Source organism: Emys orbicularis, chromosome 13 (assembly GCF_028017835.1).
Source record: "Emys orbicularis isolate rEmyOrb1 chromosome 13, rEmyOrb1.hap1, whole genome shotgun sequence".
In the NCBI taxonomy this organism is placed as follows: domain Eukaryota; kingdom Metazoa; phylum Chordata; order Testudines; family Emydidae; genus Emys; species Emys orbicularis.
In genome coordinates this window covers 33,331,975-33,353,026 of record NC_088695.1, presented here as the reverse complement: position 1 = coordinate 33,353,026, position 21,052 = coordinate 33,331,975, and the positions used below count along the sequence as shown (strand labels likewise).

Genomic DNA, 21,052 nt, shown 5'->3' with positions numbered 1-21,052 from the left:
CCTCTTACTTGAACTGCATTCCTGACACGTGGAGGCTAAGGATAAAATGAGGTACTAATCTGCAACACCACTTGTTTTGCAAAAACAAAACCAAAGATTGCATCCCTCCACAATCAAAGTAAGCTTGTACTTTGTGCTGAAATATGGCTCTTCCATTCTGAATTTGACCTCCCTTCTCTTTCAGAGACAACAGAAAAAGTTAGCACTGGGTATAATCAAAGGTTCAACAACAGGTTTTTGTGGTATTAAACCTATTACTATTAAAGCTTTGATTAGACCCATTGCCAGTTAGAAAAAATAGTTACTAACCTCCCGTAACTGTTGCTCTTCAAGATGAGTTGCACATGTCCATTCCCCTCTAGGTGCGCGCGCCCCGAGCAGTTGCCAGAATTTTTCCCCTCAGTGGTACCTGTTGGGGCGGCTTGAGTACCCTCTACAGCCGCATGCCATTAGCACTGGTATAAAGCGCCCAGCTGACCCCTGCACCCTCTCATTTCCTTCTTTCTGGAAAACTTCAATATAGAGGGGTAGGAGGGTAGGTCATGGAATGGACATGTGTAACATATCTCAAAGAACAACAGTTATTAAAGATTAGTAGCCGTTTTTTTTTGAGTGATTGCACTCCCAAGCAGAAGAATAGGTGGAGGGATTGGAGTTCATGGACACATGGAATACAGTACAGCTCGACCAAATTTGGCATCATCTCTGGAATGTTGAGTGATGGCGTAACAGGAGGAGAATGTGTGCACTAATGACCAGGTTGCTGATTTACAAATGTCCTGAATAGGGATCTGCGCTAAGAATGCTGCTGAGAATGCTGCTGAAGTAATCCAGAACGAAGATGTCCGTGAAGAGATTGGAGAACTTTCATCCTGTCCATTACAGCTATAAACAGTTGGGTGGACAGAAGAGTTTAGTTCTTTCTACGTAGAAAGCTAGAGCCCATCTAACATCCAATAAGTGAAGATGTTACTCATTCCTATTTGCATGAGGCTTCAGGTAGAAGATAGGAAGAATATTGCTTGATTGCTATGAAATTGCAAAACCACTTTCGGGAGGAAACTGGGGTGAGGCTGTAAATACGCCTTATCTTTAAAGAGGACTGTATACAGAGTGCTCCTATATGAGGGCATGGAGTTCTGAGACCCTTCGGGCCGAAGTGATGGCCACTAAGAAAACCACCTTCCAGGAGAGGAATAATAGGGAGCATGTTGCTAAAGGTTCAAATGGTGGTCCCATAAGCTTTGATAAGACTAAATTCAGGTCTCAGGGAGGAAGGGGCTCTCTTACTTGAGGGTATAACCTTTCTAGGCCTTTGAGGAATCTGACAGACATGTAATTTGAAAAAACAGACCAGTTATCTACCCGAGGGGGGAAAGCTGATATTGCTGCAAGGTGAACCTTGATAGAGGAGATTGCTAAACCTTGCTGTTTCAGGTGCAATTAATATTCAAGTATGTTTTGTATGGATGAACGCATATGCGAAACTCCGCATTGGGATGCACAGACAGAGAACTGCTTCCACTTTGAGAGGCAAGTAGCCCTGGTGGAAGGTTTTCTACTGCCTAGTAGAATTTGGCTAGCTTGCTCTCTGGAATTTAGCCATGGAGCTTCCAGGCAATTAGATGAAGGGAGCTCAGGTTTGGGTGGAGCAGCTGACTGTGATCCTGGGAAATCAGGTCTTTGAGCAAGGGAAGTGGGATTAGAGTCACCACTGAGAGACCTAGCAGAGTGGAGAACCAGTGTTAGTGGGCCCATGCTGGAGCTATCAGAATAAGCTGGCTGCGATCCCGCTTGATCGTTAGCAGCACTCTGTGCACAAGCAGGATAGGTGGAAAAGCATAGTACAGGTGTCCCTTCCATGGTAGTAGGAAGGCGTCCATGATGGAACCCGGACTATGGCCTTGTAGGGAGCAGAACTGGTGACACTTTCTGTTGAACCTGCTTGCAAATAGGTCTATGTGGGAAGTCCCCCACTGTTAGAAAATGTCTCTGTCCACATCTGGGCAAAGAGACCACTTGTGGCAACTGGAGAAAGACCTGCTGAGGCAATCTGACAGCTTATTCTGCACTTCTGGAAGGTAAGAGGCCTCAAGGTTGATTGAGTGGGCTATGCAAAACTCCCATAGTTGTATTGCTTCCTGACAAAGGAGGGAAGAGTGAGTTCCTCCTTGCCTGTTGAGATAAAACATGACTGCAGTGTTGTCTGTGAGCACAAACAAGTTTCTGCCCTTTATGTGGGGCAGGAAAACCTGACAGGCAAGGCAAACTGAGTTCCCTGACAATGTGAAGTGAAAGTTCCACCAGCGACCAAAGACCCTGAGTTCCGAGAGGCCCCAGATGATCTCCCCACCCTAGAGCTGATGCATCTGAGACCAGAATCACTGATGGTTAAGGATGTATAAAGGGAATGCCCACACAAATCGTGAGAGGATCTAACCACCAATTTAGAGAGATGAGAACCCAACGAGCTATCATAAGTATAGCATCCAGATGGAGACGGCTTGGCAAGTACACTGAGGCCAGTCATGCCTGGAGGAGTCTGAGGTGCAGTCCTGAGTGTTGTACCATGTATGTGCATAAATTCACGTGACCCAGGAGCCGCATACAGTTTCAGGCTGTTGTGATAGGATGAGATTTGAGGTATGTTATCAAGGATCTGATTAATTGGAAACATATCTCTGGGAGGTCGGTCCTGGCCTGAGTAGAGTCAAATATCACTCCAACGAACTCTATCTTCTGCACCGGCGCGAGGACAGACTTTTCTGCATTTATCAGAAGGCCAAGGGCCTTGAATGTTGATTGGATAAGTCAAATGCTGGACACTACCTGAGCCCTGGACTGGCCCTTGACTAGACAGTCATCCAGGAAAGGGTAGACCTGTACCCCTAACCTCCTCAAGAAAGCTGGCATTAGTACCATACATTTTGTAAACACCTGAGGAGCTGCAAACAAGCCAAACAGGACAACTGTGAATTGATAGTGTGCATGGTTCACCACAAATCTGAGGAATCTTCTGTGTCCCTAGTATATTGCCACATGAAAATAAGCATCTCTTAGAGAGTCTCCAGAATCCAAGGAGGGGATAATAGATGCCATGGTGACCATGCAGAACTTTATTTTCTTGGAGATAGTTGGTGAGTTGCTGCAGGTCAAAAATGTGTCTGAGACCTCCCTTGGCTTTCGGGATTAGGAAATAATGGGGAGTAGAACCCCTTCCCTCTTAAATTCGGTGGAACTTCTTCCATGGCTCCCACCCAAAGGGGAGATTGAATCTCCTGGACCAGAAGTTCTTCGTGAGAGGAGTCCCTGAAGAGGGAGAGGTGTGGGTGGGAAGGAGGGATAGAAATAAACTGTAGGATATGTCCCACTTCTACCGTGCTCAACACCCAACAGTCCGCAGTGATACAGGACCAAGCATTGAGGAAGTGGGAAAGGTGGTTTGTAAATAAAGGAGAAACAGGGTCTGACATCACAGAAACTGGTAGGGCGTCCTTGAGCAGCCCATCAAAATGCCTGCTCAGAACCCCCTGGATGACTGGGTGGGGTAGGCATTGACGTTGAGGTAGGATGAGGTGGTGGCCTATGCCTAAACCCCCTAGCTCTCTTCCTCTGCAGGTCCTCATGGGAAGCTGGGGCAGAGTATCAAAGGGGCTGTTGAGGCCTACAGTGCTTCCTTGAAGGAGTTTGGGTGTATAGCCCAAGGGACTTAGTGTGAATTTTGAGTCTTTTAGCCCATGAAGCTTTGCAATCATCTACTCTGAAAAGAGTGAAGTTCCTTTGAAGGGCAGGCCCCGAACAGTCTGTTGGACCTCATGTGGGAGCCCTGAGGACTGTAGCCATGAACTCCTGCGCATGGCAACTGCTGAAGCAATGGACCGGGCAGCTGAGTCAGCAGTATTTAGCACCCCTTGTCAAGAGGCCCTTGCCATTGATTTCCCCTCCTCCACTACTGAGGAGAACTCTTGCCTGCCTCTTGTGGGAACAAGTCTTTGAATTTTTATGTTAGCTCTTTTTGAAGTGGGGGGAAGGGATGCAGGGGTCTGCCACAAAGTCTTAACAGGGTCCATAATACCCTCATTGAGAGGCAGGACTACTTTTGAAGGGCCTGCAGCAGCTAAAATGTCAACTAGACTGTGGGAGGACTCTTTTACTACCTCCATCCGTATGCCCAGATTTAAGGCCACCTTCTTTAACAACTCTTTGTGAGCCTTATAGTTATTCAATGGAAGTGAGACTGCCTCGTTAGGCAAGGAGGAAGAGGCCAGCAGTGGCTGTGGATGCCCTTTCTGTATCATAGGATCCGGTTGAGCCAGCTCTTGTAGTTCGGTACCGGGCTTGGTACTAGGATCCAGACCAGGTGCTGCCAGGTGGGACAATGCTGCCTGTCTTTCCGAGGCCACCAAATAGCAGTGCTTGAAATATGCCCTGCAAACTGGGGGGAACCACCAGAGGTTCCAAAAGGGCCCCTTGACTGGTGTAAGTCCCCAGTGACTGGCTGGCCATGCACTCAGTGGTACTCCTGTGCCCTGGTCCATGGAAGTGTGGAAATGCCTGGAGGAGTAGTGAGAATGGCTCCTCAGATGGCAGAAGTAGGACCCAACCTCTGACTCAGAAGAGGATGAGTCTCTGTCTGGTGACCAAAGCAGGTGCCGTTCCCACCATTGCCGTGGTGAAGAGGTCTGCACTGTGGCAAGCACAGCCAGCTTCCCTTCTGACAGTACCGAAGGGTGCAGTACCAAATGTTGAAGGACCCTGCATTGTCACTGCTGTCCGCTGACCCCGATAATGCCAATGCCTGTACTGCTGGCGATACTGTTACCGACAGTGAGAGAAGGTCCCTGGCAGAGGCAAACACCTCCGATGCGGTCGGTACCAAGATAGTATCGGTAACACATAGTGGCACAGATATAGAAGGCTCTTGGTAGTGGACTCGATAGTGCCTGCACAGGTGCCAGAGTCAACAGTGCCGACTTCTGCAGTACCGAGACAGAGGAGCGCTTTGGCTTAGAATGCACTCTATTCTGATCCCCATGTCTGGCAGTCTTTGGTGCCGGGGATTGCTCCCTCTTGGCTGGCTGTTTCTTGTGTCTTTTTCTAGGCAGTGGGGATGGTGATCATTGCTGGGACTCTGTGTGGTAGGAGGAGCACTCCTTACCGATGCCGAGGTACCCAGTGCTGACTCTGCCTGGCCTCACTCAGAGAGAGGTCTCAATGCTGCCTCCATGAGCAAAATCTTCAGCCTGGTCTCCTAATGCTTTTTTGTGTGAGATTTAAAGTCCCTGCAGATCTGGCAACGGTCCCCAATGTGAGTTTCTCCCAGGTACTTCAGGCAGCTTGAGTGCAGGTTGCTCAGGGTCATAGCTTTGTTACAGGAAGCGCAGGTCTTAAAGCCCAGTGACTGAAGCATCCCTTGGCACTGGGGATCACACAAAAACTCCACAAAAACACAACTAACCAATTTACCAAAATGCACTAAACAGAACTACAACTGTGTACAGTTAAGAATAAAAGACCACAGAGAGAGCTTGTGAATGCAAGGAAAGCTGTTCCAGCGACTATCATGGCACATGGCAGCAGAGGGCACTTGAGCAGCCCCAACAGGTACCACTAAGGGCAAAATTTCTGGTGACTGTGCTTAGGGTGCGCACACAGGAGAATGCACATGTGAGAAGAAGAATCCCTGTTACCTAAATGCATCATATTGACAGACAATGAAAGTAGCCGGATTTGAAAAGGTCCAATATTACCTCTGCTGAGGGTGAGACTCTAAATAGAGAGTTCTCCTACCTTTTCATTCCGAGGTTCACTTTGGAAAAGCTCCTCTTTCTCATGGCTAACATTCCTCCTCCCAACAGTCCAATCCCATCACTACTTGGCTTTTAAAATCCATTCTGTGAAGCACCAGGCCACTGGAGGTCATGGACCACATTTTGAGAAGACAATGGTGTGGAGTGCACAAATATAGGTCTGTGATATCTAGTAGGGTTTGGATTCCATAAAATGGATCAAAAGGTAGTGTTAGAATTATAATGGTGGCAAAGGCCACCATGTATCAGTGCTTATCTACCCAACAGATACAAGCCTTCCCTTCCTCTGTGTTGGTTTAGTGTACTAATACTCTGATATTCTGTAGTTGTGTCTCCATGACTTGAAATGGCCCCAGGCAGTAATGTGTTTCTAAAATGTTCAAATATCCTTGAGAAATTATTCTGAAACTAAGTGTCTCGAGATACAGTACATCCTGACTTCCATCCAGGGAATTATTTGATCCTTGAGTCATTGGCTAGACTAGAATGACAGATAATGAAAACTTACAGGAAAGTTCAAGGATGGGACATCTCTGAGAATCTCTCACATGTAGCTTTATCTTGGCCTGCCCAGGACATACAGTGCCATAATCGTAAAGGAGTGATGCAGTACCATAATTGAAAAGGAGCAGTGCTTGAACCCAATGGGATTTTTTCCACCATCTGTAGCAACCTAACTGAGGAGCAAGAAATAAAAAATATTAAAGCAATCTACATATTTTACTTTTTTTTTTTTTTTTTGGTTGTGGAACAATCCAACCTACTCCATTTGGACACATTTTTACACCATAAATAGAAAATAGTCAATGAACTAAAGTTGACAGAAGAAAAACAAATGATTTAGTTAAAAAGGAGGGATAAAAAGGCACTTAAATGAAGCAGAATGGGCTCATCCATGGTCAACCAGTCTAAAACTAACTCTAAGTCTTGGACACATCCTTCTAGTTTGGTTACTATGTCTCCTTCCAGCTCCTCCATGCTTGTCTGCTTCATTCTCTTGTGAGGTCTTTCCTTTTACTCTGGAATCTCTCCCAAAGCGTGACGTGATGGGGTGAGAGCTACACAGCAATACTTACCTTGGAACAATGACACACTTTGAACGCTGTTGAATACCTTTCATTTGCATTGTTACTAATACTTCCACAACTGTGTGAGTTGTCAAAGAACTTTCAGTAATTACTCTGTTCTCATATATAAACCTGCATAGTATGTCTGTCTAGTTTTAGGACAATAAAATATAATAGTCAATACAGCTGCTGACCCTAGTATTACATATGGTACACTTGTGCTGAATCTGCCACTAAATGGAGGACTATTTGTAAATAGGCAGGATAAACAACTTGTACTGGGAGAAGATCAGTACTTAGGAGTCCAATTGTTCCCCTGCAGGTTAATAAATGCTTTGACTTTATTGGGAGTTACTTGAAGCCTGTGGGGAGGGAGGAAGAGAACTGGGCCTCCCAGTAAGGGAAGCCAGTCAGTGAGATTGCAGATGTGCAGAGAAAAGGTTGAAGGAGCGTGTGGCGGTTGAAATCATATGATTTTTTTTTGCTCCAGCAGGGTCTGAGGAGGTTTATTTATATGTTCAGCCATTTGTATTGTTAGCCAAACTAGGTCACCTGTTGCAAAGATATGAACAGAAGAGGCTGTTCCTAACTGAAGAAGTCAGTCTATAACTCTCTAGTGGTCTATTTTGGTTTTAATACAGTTATCTGATATGATTGGGAAGGGTGGCAGAATAGCCAGAAAAGTGCTGAGGACTGCAGCTGGGTTAGAAATGAGGCAGGCACAGTTTTGAAGATTAACAAGTCAGTCTATTTGAAAAATGAACATTTAAATGAATCACCCAGTTAATTTCAATGCGAGTTTCTGCTGCATGTATCAGGGTAAGCCAGCTAGGGAGGTGAATGGTTACCTATAGAAACTAGGCGGCACCTGTAGCTAGTTTAATGCCAGCCCATCTCTACAAAGAATATTTATTGAAAAGCAAAGGACTCTTCCAGCCTATTATGTTTTATAACATTTTAATAACCCTGAAACCATGACTGCACTGGAACCACGTTTCATCAGTGAAAATTTACAAGCAAATTGTTTCCAATGCATCTGACAGTAAAAATAAACACTGGGGGCACACAGAAGATAAAATGTCATATGAAACTTTTCCATTAGGGAGAAAGGCGGGGAAGGAGAAGAGAATATAAACGGGAAACTTTACTGTGTTTGCATGGACTCAATCTGCCATTAGAGAATGTAGTCTGGCAACCTGCAGCAAGCAATATTTAACCTGAGAATGGGTGGAATGTTAGACAAAGCCACCCACACCCCACTAGAACGTGGGCACATCAGCAGAGTTTCCCCTCTCCAGAAAACTAGAGAGGACCCTCCCTCTCAAAAAGTGGAGTGAATGTTGGAGGAGCCCCTTGCAAGTTCAAAAGCACAGGTATATAACTGGAAGGGGCCATTTCCAGGACAAAGACAGAATGCTAGCGAACAACAGCTTGTCTCCCCCACAAAGCTTTCAGCTGGTAAGTTACTGCCATTCATGCAAGATGCAAGGATCTAGGTAAAACAGTCTGAGGGGACCCCTAAAATGGTCCTGAATAGTCTTATGAACAGTTTCCTCCAAGGGACAGCATTATGAATCTCACGTTTCCAGACGTTTCATGGAGTTGCCAGGTTGGGGTTTTTTCCACGGAGGGTGGGGTGGGGGCGGTAGGGCAGGCATCCATACAGTTACATACCAAGTTCGTTGGATCTAAATATATTGACGCCTATTTTTCAGAACCCTCCCCTCCATGAAAACTGAGAAAATAACTGTGAAGAGATTGTACATTCAGCATCAATACAGTGATACAATTAGTACAGCCATCATTTTACATGTCAATTCTAACAGACATTTAGCAGCAGTTCATATACAATATGAGAAGGTCCTTACAGGTCACCCTGATGATCCTTCCTCTGGTTATCACATCATAGCTGTCCAAAATTAGAGGGTTCCAATTCTATTTCCAGACTCTCTCAACTCCAATGATACTTAACATACACAAATGTTTGTATACAATTTTTTGTAATTAAAATGCTCCTTCACATACACAACCATATACTGATTTATCAAGGATGACAACTGTGGAGCAGAAATAGCAAAAGAAAAAAGAAGGGGAAAAACAATCTGCTCTGATGGCACCACCCACAAACTAGACTGGACAAATGACTATAAGGAAGTTTGCAGTGTTGGTCACAGGATATTAGACACAAGGTGGGTAAGGTAATAATTGTTTATTGGACCAACTTCTAGTGGTGAGAGAGACAAGCTTTTGAGCTCTGTAAGCTCGAAAGCTTGTCTCTCCCCCCAACAGAAGCTGGTCTAATTAAAGATATTATCTCACCCACCTTAGCTCACTAAGAAGAAGTTTGACAGTTTCAGACTGCTTAGGAAAGAGCAACATTCTTGGTCTGGATTTAGAAGACAGCACTCTCATTGCATGGCTCCCTGTGTAAGATAACTGCAACATACACATGAAAGCAATAGCCCCTAGTGCATTTCCATGTAAAAGTTCTAAAACACAAAATAATCTGCATTATCAACAGCGGTTTTATATGAACTTTAAGAAATATCTTATGTCACTGAATGCATTAAATAGCTATGAATGTGGCACACTGAAAATGAAAAATAAAATCACAACAAGCACCACAATCAAATTTTGGCCAAAAGCCACATTTGTTTCTTGCTTTGACAGGATGTATTCTAATTTCTGAAAGTAGCTCTACTTTATAAAAAGCCATCTCTGCTAGCCTGAAGGAAGCTGACTGAAACACCTGGCTCTGTAAGGGACTCCAAAGTTTAAACAACTGAAGGCTGAGAACATCTGACGTTGAATTCTTCTTCATGAAAGATAGCAAAGGAAGAAGAAAGGCAAAGCTCTCTTCCCAGAGGTGCATTGCAAATATCATCTCTGAGAGAAGCAAAAAGAAGGGTGGGACCACCCATCTTTGGGCATGGGAAACAGAGAACCAAACACCATGTTTATACCTCTGTATTTATGTAATTTTTGTTACCATTTTTATGAGCAAGATAGACAGATCTAGCTATCTTAGGTATTTACACAGTAAAAATCACCCCAATATCTAGAATTGATAATTTGTGATAATATTGTCATATGCTGAGACTAGCCACAAAACTCACTAAGAGCTGTTTCTATTCCACAAAGGAGCCTTCTTATTAAATGAAGATGTATTACTTATGGAATCACTGGCCATTGTGCCAGTGACAGAATTTTAGGAAGCTGGGCCAGTGCAATACACTGCCATCAGAACCCTTCCAGTATTCAAAATTCAAAACCTCTCAGATGCCCTGAACTACCTTTATGAAGATATTGCAATTTTTAAAAAAATTCTTAAAGGGCAGGTAGTAGAGTGGGTTATACACCTTTTACCTCTGGAGACCTGGAACCAGATCCTCAGCTGGTATAAATCATAGCTTCACTGACTTCAATGGAATTATGATGATTTACACCAGCTGAGGATCTGGCTCTTGGTTTCAAAACCTGGTTGGTACAAACATGAAAATAATCGGGTGGCCTCATCATAATAATTTATAGCAGAGATACGTGGGGTCCCATTACCTCTGCTTCTATTCATATTTAAAAGGAAAACAAAAGCATGGATAAACAACAGAAGCAGAAACAAATTAATTCTAACAAAAATGCGATAACTGCTTTTTTATACACCACATGTTCCTAATGTGATTTGGTAAAAGACTATGAGAGTGTAGTCATCAATTAGCATACCTTTAAAGGACGGGACTTTAATAATGGAAGTAATTTGCCTGGTTGCACATTTAACTCTTCATTAATATTGAAAGGGTTAAACTTCCTCCATGAAATAAACTGACATTTAACAAAATCCTTTAGTATCCCCTGTATTAAAGAAAAATACACATTTATTTGAACAGCCAAGAAAAAACTGCAATTTATTAAGTTTCAAAGAATCTTCGTACTCTCGAAAGCAACTTTCGGTGCATGTTCTTTAACAATCACATTCTATGAGGAGAAATAACATTAAAAGCCACAAACTTTTTTTTTTTAAAATCTCAGAGTTACAGACATCTTTAATTCCAAATGAAAGGCCAAAAAAAAAAAAAAAAAAAAAAGTTTAACAGAAATTTTAACTTCCATCGCCAATTTTAAAATATCAGGAGTTTTTTTACAACTCAATGCTAAACTTCAGCATGGAAAATTTTATGTACTGTATGGAAACACGCACATACACACATACATATTTTATGTGTGTGTATATATATAAAATATATATGTAGATTGCGTGTAATGGCAATGAGATGCAATTACTCTGAGGAAAGGTTATTCAGCTAAATACACTACTAAAACTTGAGAAAAAAACAAGTCTTGAACCCAGTTTGTGCATAGTTCATGATCCTCTATAAAACCAGCTTTTGTTGATTTGCAATCTTGCAGGACCCTTTTTATCTGATAAAACCATTAAAAAGCTAATCTTCCAAAAAAATAAAAATAAAAAATGTAATGCACAAGTTTCCTGATCCAAGCAGGCAGGGAGCACAATGTTCATATAATTTTTTAAAACATACTTGAAGGGCATGTTATTCCATTGTCTTTCTTCCTTTCAAAACAATCAAAAACATTGATCATTTTTTAAAACATAAAGCAATTTTTTTAATATATAAAGCACTCTTCAAACATCTATTTCTTTTGAGTCCATTATTTGGTAAATATGTAACTGCTACACATTAGATTAGGTATTTTCTTCTGTCTTTTTATTTTTTTTTTATTTTTTATTTTTAATAATATCTTCAGTGCTAGGAGTTGGGTTTAAAAATACATGAAATGGTGTGGAGTTGCTCCTCGGGAAACCCGGCTTTCCTGAGACATCTTCCACCATGTGCAAGATAGTGATCACAAAGTTTTCGCCACTTTGACGAAGAAGAGGAAAACAACAAAAAATAGTACACAGCAATGGCCAAAGAAAAGGATAATACAACAACACTGTTCAATCCCAGAGCTCTGAAGTAGCATATCTTCATTCTGAAAATAGGTTTCTTTACGATGGAAGTCTTTTTTTTTTTTCTTTCTTTTTTTTTTTTTTAATTCCTTTTTTATTTTAAAGTTTGAAGGAGAAAAAAAAGGTCTGTAAACAGGTGGGAGCCAAAACTCCTGACTCCTCCAAAAGCAGTCAAAACTATGTCCAAGTGCTTGTTTGTGTTCCTGCTTGCAGGGGAACTATCCACTCTTTACAAATATCTATGGCCACAGTTCAACAAGAGTATTTTTTTTAAACTTTATATTCCGAATGGAAAATGGTGCAATACTCCGGTAATAATTTTCTTGCATTAGTCCACAATAAAAAGCCGCTAAAGGTAGATATACATATTATTCTCCAGAGATACACACTGTAATTTTTAAAACGCAATAAGAGTCCTTGAGTAAACATTTACACATGAATTGTCGCCGGCCCCTCCTATCAATTTTTTTTTTTTTTTTTTTTTTAACATATAGGATTAGCTACAAGAAGGGCTGCGGACACTCAGTGCAAAGTTAGAAGCTAATAACAATTAAACGTTTGACCAATGAGCAAATAAAAAGCATATATACTGAATAAGAGAAAAAAAAAATCACACTTTTGTTAAATCACACACGGGCGCGCACACACGCACACACATACAAGCTCACTCACACACATACATCTGTTCCAACACAAACACATAGTATGAACTTTAAAAAAATTCCTAGAGCCTGTTTTGTGTGTATTGATGCCAACCTGGAAGTGTAATAATTAGAAAGTGTTCACATTTTGTTATTGGCCTGCTGGATTCAAGTATTTGCATGTTTGATATGTGTTTTTTTTTTTTAAACTTTTTATATTTTTGGGGGATTTTAAAAAAATGACATGAAAAAGTAATGAAACAAGGGTAATGTGCATAGGCAGATCCATGGGAGCAGTGGACACAGATACCCCACCCCCACCCTCCAAATTCAACCTGTACAGTCAATAGTTACCATTCGGATTCATTACTTTTCTGTACCAAAGATGAATATCACACTCCACTCTTCTGATTATTGGGTCCGCCTCTGGTAATGTGCATAATAGTCACAGGCTCATTTAAAATAGGCTTTCATTTTCTCCCTCCCCCCAAGTTGATAAAATAACCCTTTCCAGCCCAAATTCTGAAAAGTGCCCTTCATGATACTTATTCTAAGCAGCTTTTATACTTTGTTTTTAAAAACACCATACAAACATAAAAAGACGACATAAAATAAAAAGCCATGAAAAAAATAAAACCTGTCATTAGCATGTGACACTGACCAAATGTAGCCCATACTGTTTCATTAACAGTTCACAAGGACTTCTGCAAAGTTTCATATTCGATATTGGACAGAGGTACTAAAAAGGGCTGCCAGTCTGATCTGTTAAAGCTGGATTCTTCGTGAAGCCCTGGACTGGAAAGGGTTACAATTTTTTCCTTTAGTGCTGATGATTGTTATTTCCACTTTGTTTCTCTCTTTCCTAGATGGACTCCCCACTGAGAAGATCACCTGGGAGCAGAGTATTCAAAGGTGTTGGGCTGCCAATAACCCTGCCATCATCGGTGCTGGGGGGCCCCCAAAGGCTGCTTGAGTACTGAGGGACCCCACCCCAGAGCAAATCGCTGCTCCCTTTGCCAGCCAGGCAAGGAGTATTCCAGTGGCCTGCATCATTCCGCACCAATCCATGAGAGCTGCTCGTGGAGCCCATACGAGTCTGATTGGTTCCAGTGTTGGACTGCCAACTGGAGGTGGGTGGCAGTGGCTGGCCTTGTGCTAAGAAACGGTTTACTTCTTCTTCACCAGCAAACTCAGCCAAGATGGTAGTGTTTCCCAAAACACACCTAACAACAACAACACAACACAGTGAAACACAAGGTTACAACTGACACTATTTTCACAAGTATCAGAGCCTGCTTATACTAGGAGAACTTTTATAAGCTCATTTTCATTTTGAATTCAGTGGAGGAGGTCAAATTAGGCCAGCTCAAAAATTTTAAAACTCCTACCCCTAACTCATTTTCATCCCAATAATTCTACTTCATAATTACTTAAGTGTACAAGCATATTGTGACGGGGCAAGGCCCGATGGCTATAGTAAAGTAATGGGAGACATATATATTAGCCACAGGCTAAACAAATCCCTATTAGCAGGATAAGCAAATGGCAGCTGCTCCAGGTCAATTAAGACCAATTAAGATCTTTCCAGAAGGCAGGGAGGACAGCTAGGTTGATTGGGACACTTGAAGCCAATCAGGGGCTGGCTGAAACTAGTTAAAAGCCTTCCAGTTAGTCAGGTGGGAGCGTGTGTCAGGAGCTGTAGGAGGAAGTTGCACTGTTGGAGAGACTGAGCAGTACAAACCATATCAGGCACAAGGAAGGAGGCCCTGAGGTAAGGATGAAGTGGATCTTGAGGAAGTGGGGGCTGCTGTGGGAAAGTGGCTCAGGAATTGTATGCATCCTGTTTCTAAAAAGTCAGCTACCATAGCTGATACTATTAGGGTCCCTGGGCTGGAGCCTGGAGTAGAAGGTGGGCCCGGGCTTCCCCTCTTTGCCCCCTGATTAATCACTGAGACTGGGAGACAACAGAGACTGTGCAAGGGAGGGTAGCTTCTCCTCACCTCCCTTGCTAGTTTATGATGAAAATAGCTCAGTAGGCTGTGACCCTTGCCTCTAGAGAGAGAAGGGCTACGTGGAGGGTCACAGTGAGCCTCTGAGACTAGCGAAATCCGCCAGGAAATGCGGGACCCATGGAGACAAGGACAGAGCTTTGTCACAATATGCACACAAAAAGCCACACACCTGCAGACAGTATCTTTTAGTCTGCAAACTTTTCAAGACAGGGACTGTGTCTTCTTTTGTTTTTGGAAAGTAAAGCTTTCCACAGAGTACACAGGATTTTGTGCATGAGATACACATAACAAAGAACTGAAAGGAGTAGTGACTGCAGCATAAGTGGGTATACTTGTGTTCCATGGCTGGGGTTTGTGCATGTGTTCTCTGCTGGAATCAACCTCTTTAGAATTTTGCACATATAGAGTGTCTGTCCTTCCTGCATGCCCAAGAGTGGAGATTTATTGTGATACGTAACATAAGTTTTTTAGCACTATTTTTATGAGGATCTCAGATCAGATATCAAATGTGAGTAGGCACTGTTATTCCTAATTTACAAGTTGGGAAAATGAGAAAGAGAGGTTAAGTGAGTTGCTTGAGGTCATATATTGAGCCAATGGTAGGGTTGGAACCTAGGTCTCCTGAATGTCAGTTCAGTGATGCATAATTTTTAACTGCATGTAAGCCATTATTTGAGTTTCAATTGTGAAATGATAGCTGAAGTCTTTTAGTATTACTGGATATACTCGATCATAAGCCGGTTCGTTTGTAAGCCGACCCCCCCCCCCCCCCAAGATGGATAAGTAAAAATGGAAATTTTTTATAACCTGTTCCTAAGCCGACACTATAATTCAGGGGTCAGCAAGTTTTGGCTCCCAGGCCATCAGGATAAGCTGCTGGCGGGCCGAGATGGTTTGTTTATCTCGAGCGTCCGCGGGCACGGAGGTAAACCTAAGTGAACAAAGTGTCCTGGTGCGCCAGCTGCTTACCTTGATGGGCCAGGACAGCAACTGGTGGGGAAATTTTTTGGGGGGAGGAGAAGCTGGGAGTCAGGGGAGTAACCCCTGTGACCACCCCCCACATGACCCCACCCCTAGCCCGGGACCCCCACACTCTCCCCATCCCATCACTTCCCACCTTATCTGGGGAGGGCCAGGGGAGGATGTCTCTGACCTGTCTGGAGCTGCTCCGGCAGCGTGAGCAGCACGGCTGCAGCCTGCTCCAGCGGGCCAGACCGGGCGGTGCGGCCGCAGCATGTTCCAGCGGGCTGGGCCGGGTGGCACGGCTGCAGCGTGCTCCGGCGGCGTGGCCACAGCCTGCTCTGGGAGGCGGGGCTGAGTGGCCCGGCTGCAGCCTGCCAGCCCCGGAGCTGCAGCTGCTTCGGAGGCTGGGGGAAGAGCAGTGTGCCCAGAAGCGGAGAGATTCTGGCCCCGCCTCTTCCCTTCTGGCTGTGCTGCCTCTCCTTGCTCTCTCTGTTGGGAGGAGGGGTGTCCCACCTCGCCCTCTCTATACCCGTTCATAAGCCAACCCCCTTCTCTGGTGCTTTTCTTTTTTACTAAAAAAATTTGAGCGAGTATATACTTATGAACGAGTATATACGGTATGTTACAATCTTGTTAACTTTTTGAAATCCCTTTTTAATTTACCATTATTGCCCTCCAAACCAATATGTTTTTGTATCTGTACACAATACATATAGCACAACCCAATACCCAACCTCTGTAAAGCAGAGGCCTGTCATGTCCTTAGCAGCAATATGTACTAACATTATTTCCCCGCTAATCAAAATTCTTCCTTTATATGGATGGCTCTGAAACCTTGGAGAACATTGAGGATGTACTGTATACTCTTTTAAAATATACGCTGATTTTTAAATCTACATTTTCAATATTACAGCATAAACACCCCCTTAAGGATAGAATTCTTTCTAACTTAGTCCCACATCTAAACTGAAATCATTAAGTCAGGGCAATTTTTGACCTTTATCTGTTCTGAATGCTGCCACACAGTCTTTAATTAAGGAAAGGTCAAAACTTTAAAAAGCAACACCACCATGCATATCATTATGCAAATTTTTCTACATTACATACACTTTATCCTTTTATCTAATGAGGCTCATCATGGGAAGCTAGCTGCAACTTTGCATCTGGAGTGACTATTGCCCCATAATTTTAAAGGCTAGGGAAACATAGGAACTGCCATACTGGATCAGTCCAGTGTTACATCTAGCCCAGTATCTTGTCTCCAACAGTGGCCAGCATAAGATGCTTCAGAGAAGAGTGCTTTACATTATTATGATGAATAATCTGCCAATAGGGCAAATTTCTTCTTAATTCTTAGCCATTAGTGGTGGTCTTATGTCCTGAAACATTACGATTTATATTCCTTATATTTTAAAATCTATCTAATGTAATTATGTATATTCTCATCCCTGTAAATGCCAAATCCCCTTTTAACTGCTACTAAGATCTTATCCTCAATGACAGATTGTGGCAATGAGTTCTACAGGTGTTTTCTTTTCTTTTAGTAATGTGGTTTAAAAAGAACATCCTTTTATTAGTTTAAACGTCTTTCAGTTTCATTGGCAATCCCCTTGGGAAAAAGTAAATACCAGTGCATGAGTTACCTTCTCTACACCATTCCTCATTCTGATTACCTTTAGCATGTCCTCTTTTATTCATTTTTTCCTGTGAACTAAACAGTCCTAGTCTTTTCTGTTTTGCATATGGAATTTTTTCCATGCCTTTCATCATTTTTGTTGACTGTCTTTGGGTCCCTTCTATTTCTGTTGTATCTTTTTTGAGGTGGTGTGAGCAGAACTGAACACAGTACTTATGGTGAACACCTACCATCGATTTCTATAATGGCACTTCATACACTACTTCTGAGTGTATCTAGTCCACAAGTACTTTTTCTTTATGCAGCTCTCCTACAATTTCTGCTAACAGATAATTTCCAAGACACCACCAAATAATTCCGCAGAGCAATTCAGTGCCATAACAAGCGAATGCGTAGGAGAACAGGCGCTGTACTAGATTTTCCTTTACAGAAAAAAGGAAAAGAAGAGAAAAAACGTACATATGCAGAGACTTCTGGGCCTTGGCTGCTTCTTCCTTGGAACTGTAGCGGACCACAGCATTCCCTTGAGTCAGGTTCAGGTGGAATGTAATTAGAGGGCCATGTTGCAAACACAGTGTCCGCAGTGTAGAACCATCAATCTAATTGCAGAGGAAGAAAAAAGTTGACTTGTTTTTCTGTGGTTGTCCTTAGTATATTTGTTAATGGAAGGGGCTTTAAATGATAAAGGAAAACATTTACATAGAGTGCAAATGTAGTTTCCTCCCACAAGATAAAAGAATCTAATTAGATGTGTCACTATTTTATTAGGAGGAGGTAATCTTTACTTTTCAAGTTCTCTACAGTTCAGCACACAGAACCTGGCAGTTATTTTAAATTAATATAAAAATATTTATCACTACATGCCTACCAAGGGTTGATTGGGAATGCAGCTTGTTCATAAATAGTTTATATTAATTCATGACATCTCCTGGTCTCTGCACCCACTGCTTTCAGTCTTATGCCTCTCCATGTGAATTATACTATGCAGAGGAGTAGAGGAATTGACAGATTGGGGAGAATAAGAGAAACCCCAGAAAAATTGGGACTTCAAATCTTTGAATTTGCCCCCAAAACACCATTCTCACAACTAACTTTTAAACAAATAAATGATGTACACTGGAATGGCTAATTATACAGACTCAGAGTTCATATTTGATTTGCTCTTATATAGCACTTTTCATCCACAGATCTAAAAGTGCTTTACAAAAGGTATAATTACTAATGGGAAACAGACATGGGAAGTGACTTGCCCAAGGTCACCCAGCAGGCCAGTAGCAGAGCTGGGAACAGAACCAGGGATTCCTGAGTTCTAATCCAGTGTGCTATCCACGAGCCCACAATGGCTCCCATTAAAACCCTTAAATCCACTGTGTGGATTTATCTCAACATATTACTGTTACTGCTACATAGATGAATATTATATACTCATTGCAGTTGACCAAAATTACCAGAGCTGATAAGCGTTCTTCCTACCATCTCTTAAGTATAGCATGGTTCTTTGCGTAGTCAGTCATATTATTCTGCTTACCTGGGGTGTGAGGTTACGCAGAACCAGCCAGCTGCTTGTTCTTCCTGAGCTGTCAGTACTCCAGGCAGAACCTATATCATAAATCCAGAAAGGGAACAATTTAACATCTTAGTGAGAGCACAATACAACAATCAAACTCACCAGGAATAAAGAATGTGCAAGATACAACACACTAGCAATGCAACTGCTATTGTAAACATGCTCATGAGCAATCCAATAAGCAATTTATCTCCATCCTCTTTTCCTTTCTTATTTGGAATGAAAGGAGGGAGCTCCATGACTAGAATGCTCCCAGTTGGCTCTGAAGGACCAGTGGGATTTCTCACATTCCTGCCATCTCTTTCGTAGGTAGCCACTGTGATACTATATTGGTGAAAGCTAATATGTCACCAAAACTTTCTTCAGGTTACACTGGAATTAGCCAGCAAGTGACAATTTAAAAGCAACAGAGATGACATTTTCTAGTGGCATTTGAAAAACTGCAATAGTTCTAAAGTCACTTTGGTAAAAATACTGAGGCTGCAGATGGAATCCTTGCATCAGCACTCTGTGGCCATCGGGTGGACGCGACAGCCTTTGACAATTGGGGAGAACATTTAATTCCCAGCTTTTTGGGAAGATGATTGATAGAATAGTCAGGTATTAATAGTGACATTTTTTTCTGATGCAGATGCTTTATGATAAACAAATACACAGGGTATATAGCTATTATATACATATTCCCCCTTTAATTCGTGTATAAACAAAATTATGACAGCCAAAGAAAGAGATTGACAAAAAAGAAATTATACCTTACTGTCTGGGGGCCCCATCATCCCTTCAGTTGTATTCATCGTACAACTGACAGGATAATCAGGTCCTGGATGTTTTGCATCCCTGCTATAGAGATGTACAGTGCTTAATTTGTAATGAAAGAGGTGCGGGGGCTCAAGCAATTTTTTTACTTTCAAAACTGATGTGGCAACCCCAGAGGTGCCAGGGCTATAAACTGCCACGCCTAGAGGTGCCGGGGCTCAGTCCTGGCAAAAATTAAGCAGTGGATGTGTATTCTATGTAATAAATTCTACTGATTAATTAGCTAATACTGAAGTCTTGCAACAATTCACAGAAAAACACCTGCCACAAAGCAAGAAAAAGGTCTCAAGATATTTAGAAAAAATGAGCAAAAGTATTATAAACAAAGATCCCTGTTGTAGTGGAATTATTCCCCACTGATTGGAAACATGCCCTACTGACCCATGACTTTATTATGAGTATGAGCCACCCTAAGTGATAGAAAATAAAACCTGCATTTCAACTGCATTTATTGAACCTCAAGTACCTGCAGCATAGTACTAGAGCAAAAGGGTGCCATACTACTGTAACATGGAGAATAAAAACAAACAGAGCATTGCAATATTATAAAATGTAGGAGTCAGAGGAATACCAGAGGAATAAGAGCTGGTCCAACCCAGTGGGCTGGCACCCCAGGTAGATGATGGCTTGGTGTTTGTTAAACCTGGAGGTGGTCTCGTAGGAGCAGTAGTGTTTCTGGGTACCTTCCATAGTTCATGGGATAGAGAGGCTTGTGTGTGAGAGATTGGGCCAGAGGACCACGTAGACTTGATGTCTGACAATTTACCTGCAACAGAGAAACGTAATTCATGTATTTTTGGTAAGCAAGTTAAAAAAAAAATCTGAACAATCTGCAACTCCAGTAAGTGAAGAGGTGATCCTCAAGGTTGTTCATTATTATAATCTACTAGTATCTGACATTTATTACTATTGTCCACTTGCTATTGCAGCTCCCAGCACTTCTCTGTCTGATAAAGGACAAAGAACCTTAAAACAAGACTAGAGAATATGTCTGATTAGCCAAAATCAAAAATAAAATCATTACTGTATATGTTCTAAGTTATTTAGCCAAAATTATTAAAATAATGAAGTTTATACTTTCTGCACCCAAGAAGGAACAACCACTGTTATTTAAAATACAGAAATTAGCACACACACGAGTTCTCGTGATTCAGAATTAAGCTGATTCCAGAAGTAGTAGAAAGGGCAAAATTTCCTATGCTGCTGAATATTCAAAGATAAACGCATCAGGCGTATGGATTCTTTTACAAGTTCCTCTTTGAAACACGATCAATCTTCACAAGAAAAGCCCTATATATCACAATCTACCAGTTCTTACAACTTTTTGTTGACCATTTTTTGTTATGCTCTGAATCCTACCTTCATTTATATTGGTATCATAATTATTTTATTCCAATTCCTGTCAAACCAGAGTTTTATCAAACATACTATAATGACCTAAAATTATACATTTCAAAGACAAACATTAAAACAAAAAAAGGACAGGTTAGCATTTTGGTGTCATTAACACAAACAGGACCAACTCAAATTATAGACACTACCAAACAAAACGCACGCTGTCAAATGATCATCTC

The 21,052-nt window shown here is 42.0% G+C and overlaps 1 protein-coding gene across 1 annotated transcript in view; it reads right to left on the bottom strand.

Annotated features, from left to right (window-relative positions):
* Positions 1-12,331: 12,331 nt before the first annotated feature.
* The window catches only part of TNRC6C (trinucleotide repeat containing adaptor 6C), a 200,569-nt gene continuing 191,848 nt past the window's right edge, over positions 12,332-21,052 (bottom strand). The window contains exons 21-24 of the mRNA XM_065415656.1: positions 20,050-20,244; positions 18,624-18,694; positions 17,555-17,694; positions 12,332-13,707 (exon numbers count right to left, since the gene is read on the bottom strand). Of these exons, the coding sequence (XP_065271728.1) occupies positions 13,347-13,707; positions 17,555-17,694; positions 18,624-18,694; positions 20,050-20,244 (767 nt within the window). The 3' untranslated portion in view covers positions 12,332-13,346. The remainder of the gene's footprint in view (positions 13,708-17,554; positions 17,695-18,623; positions 18,695-20,049; positions 20,245-21,052) is intronic.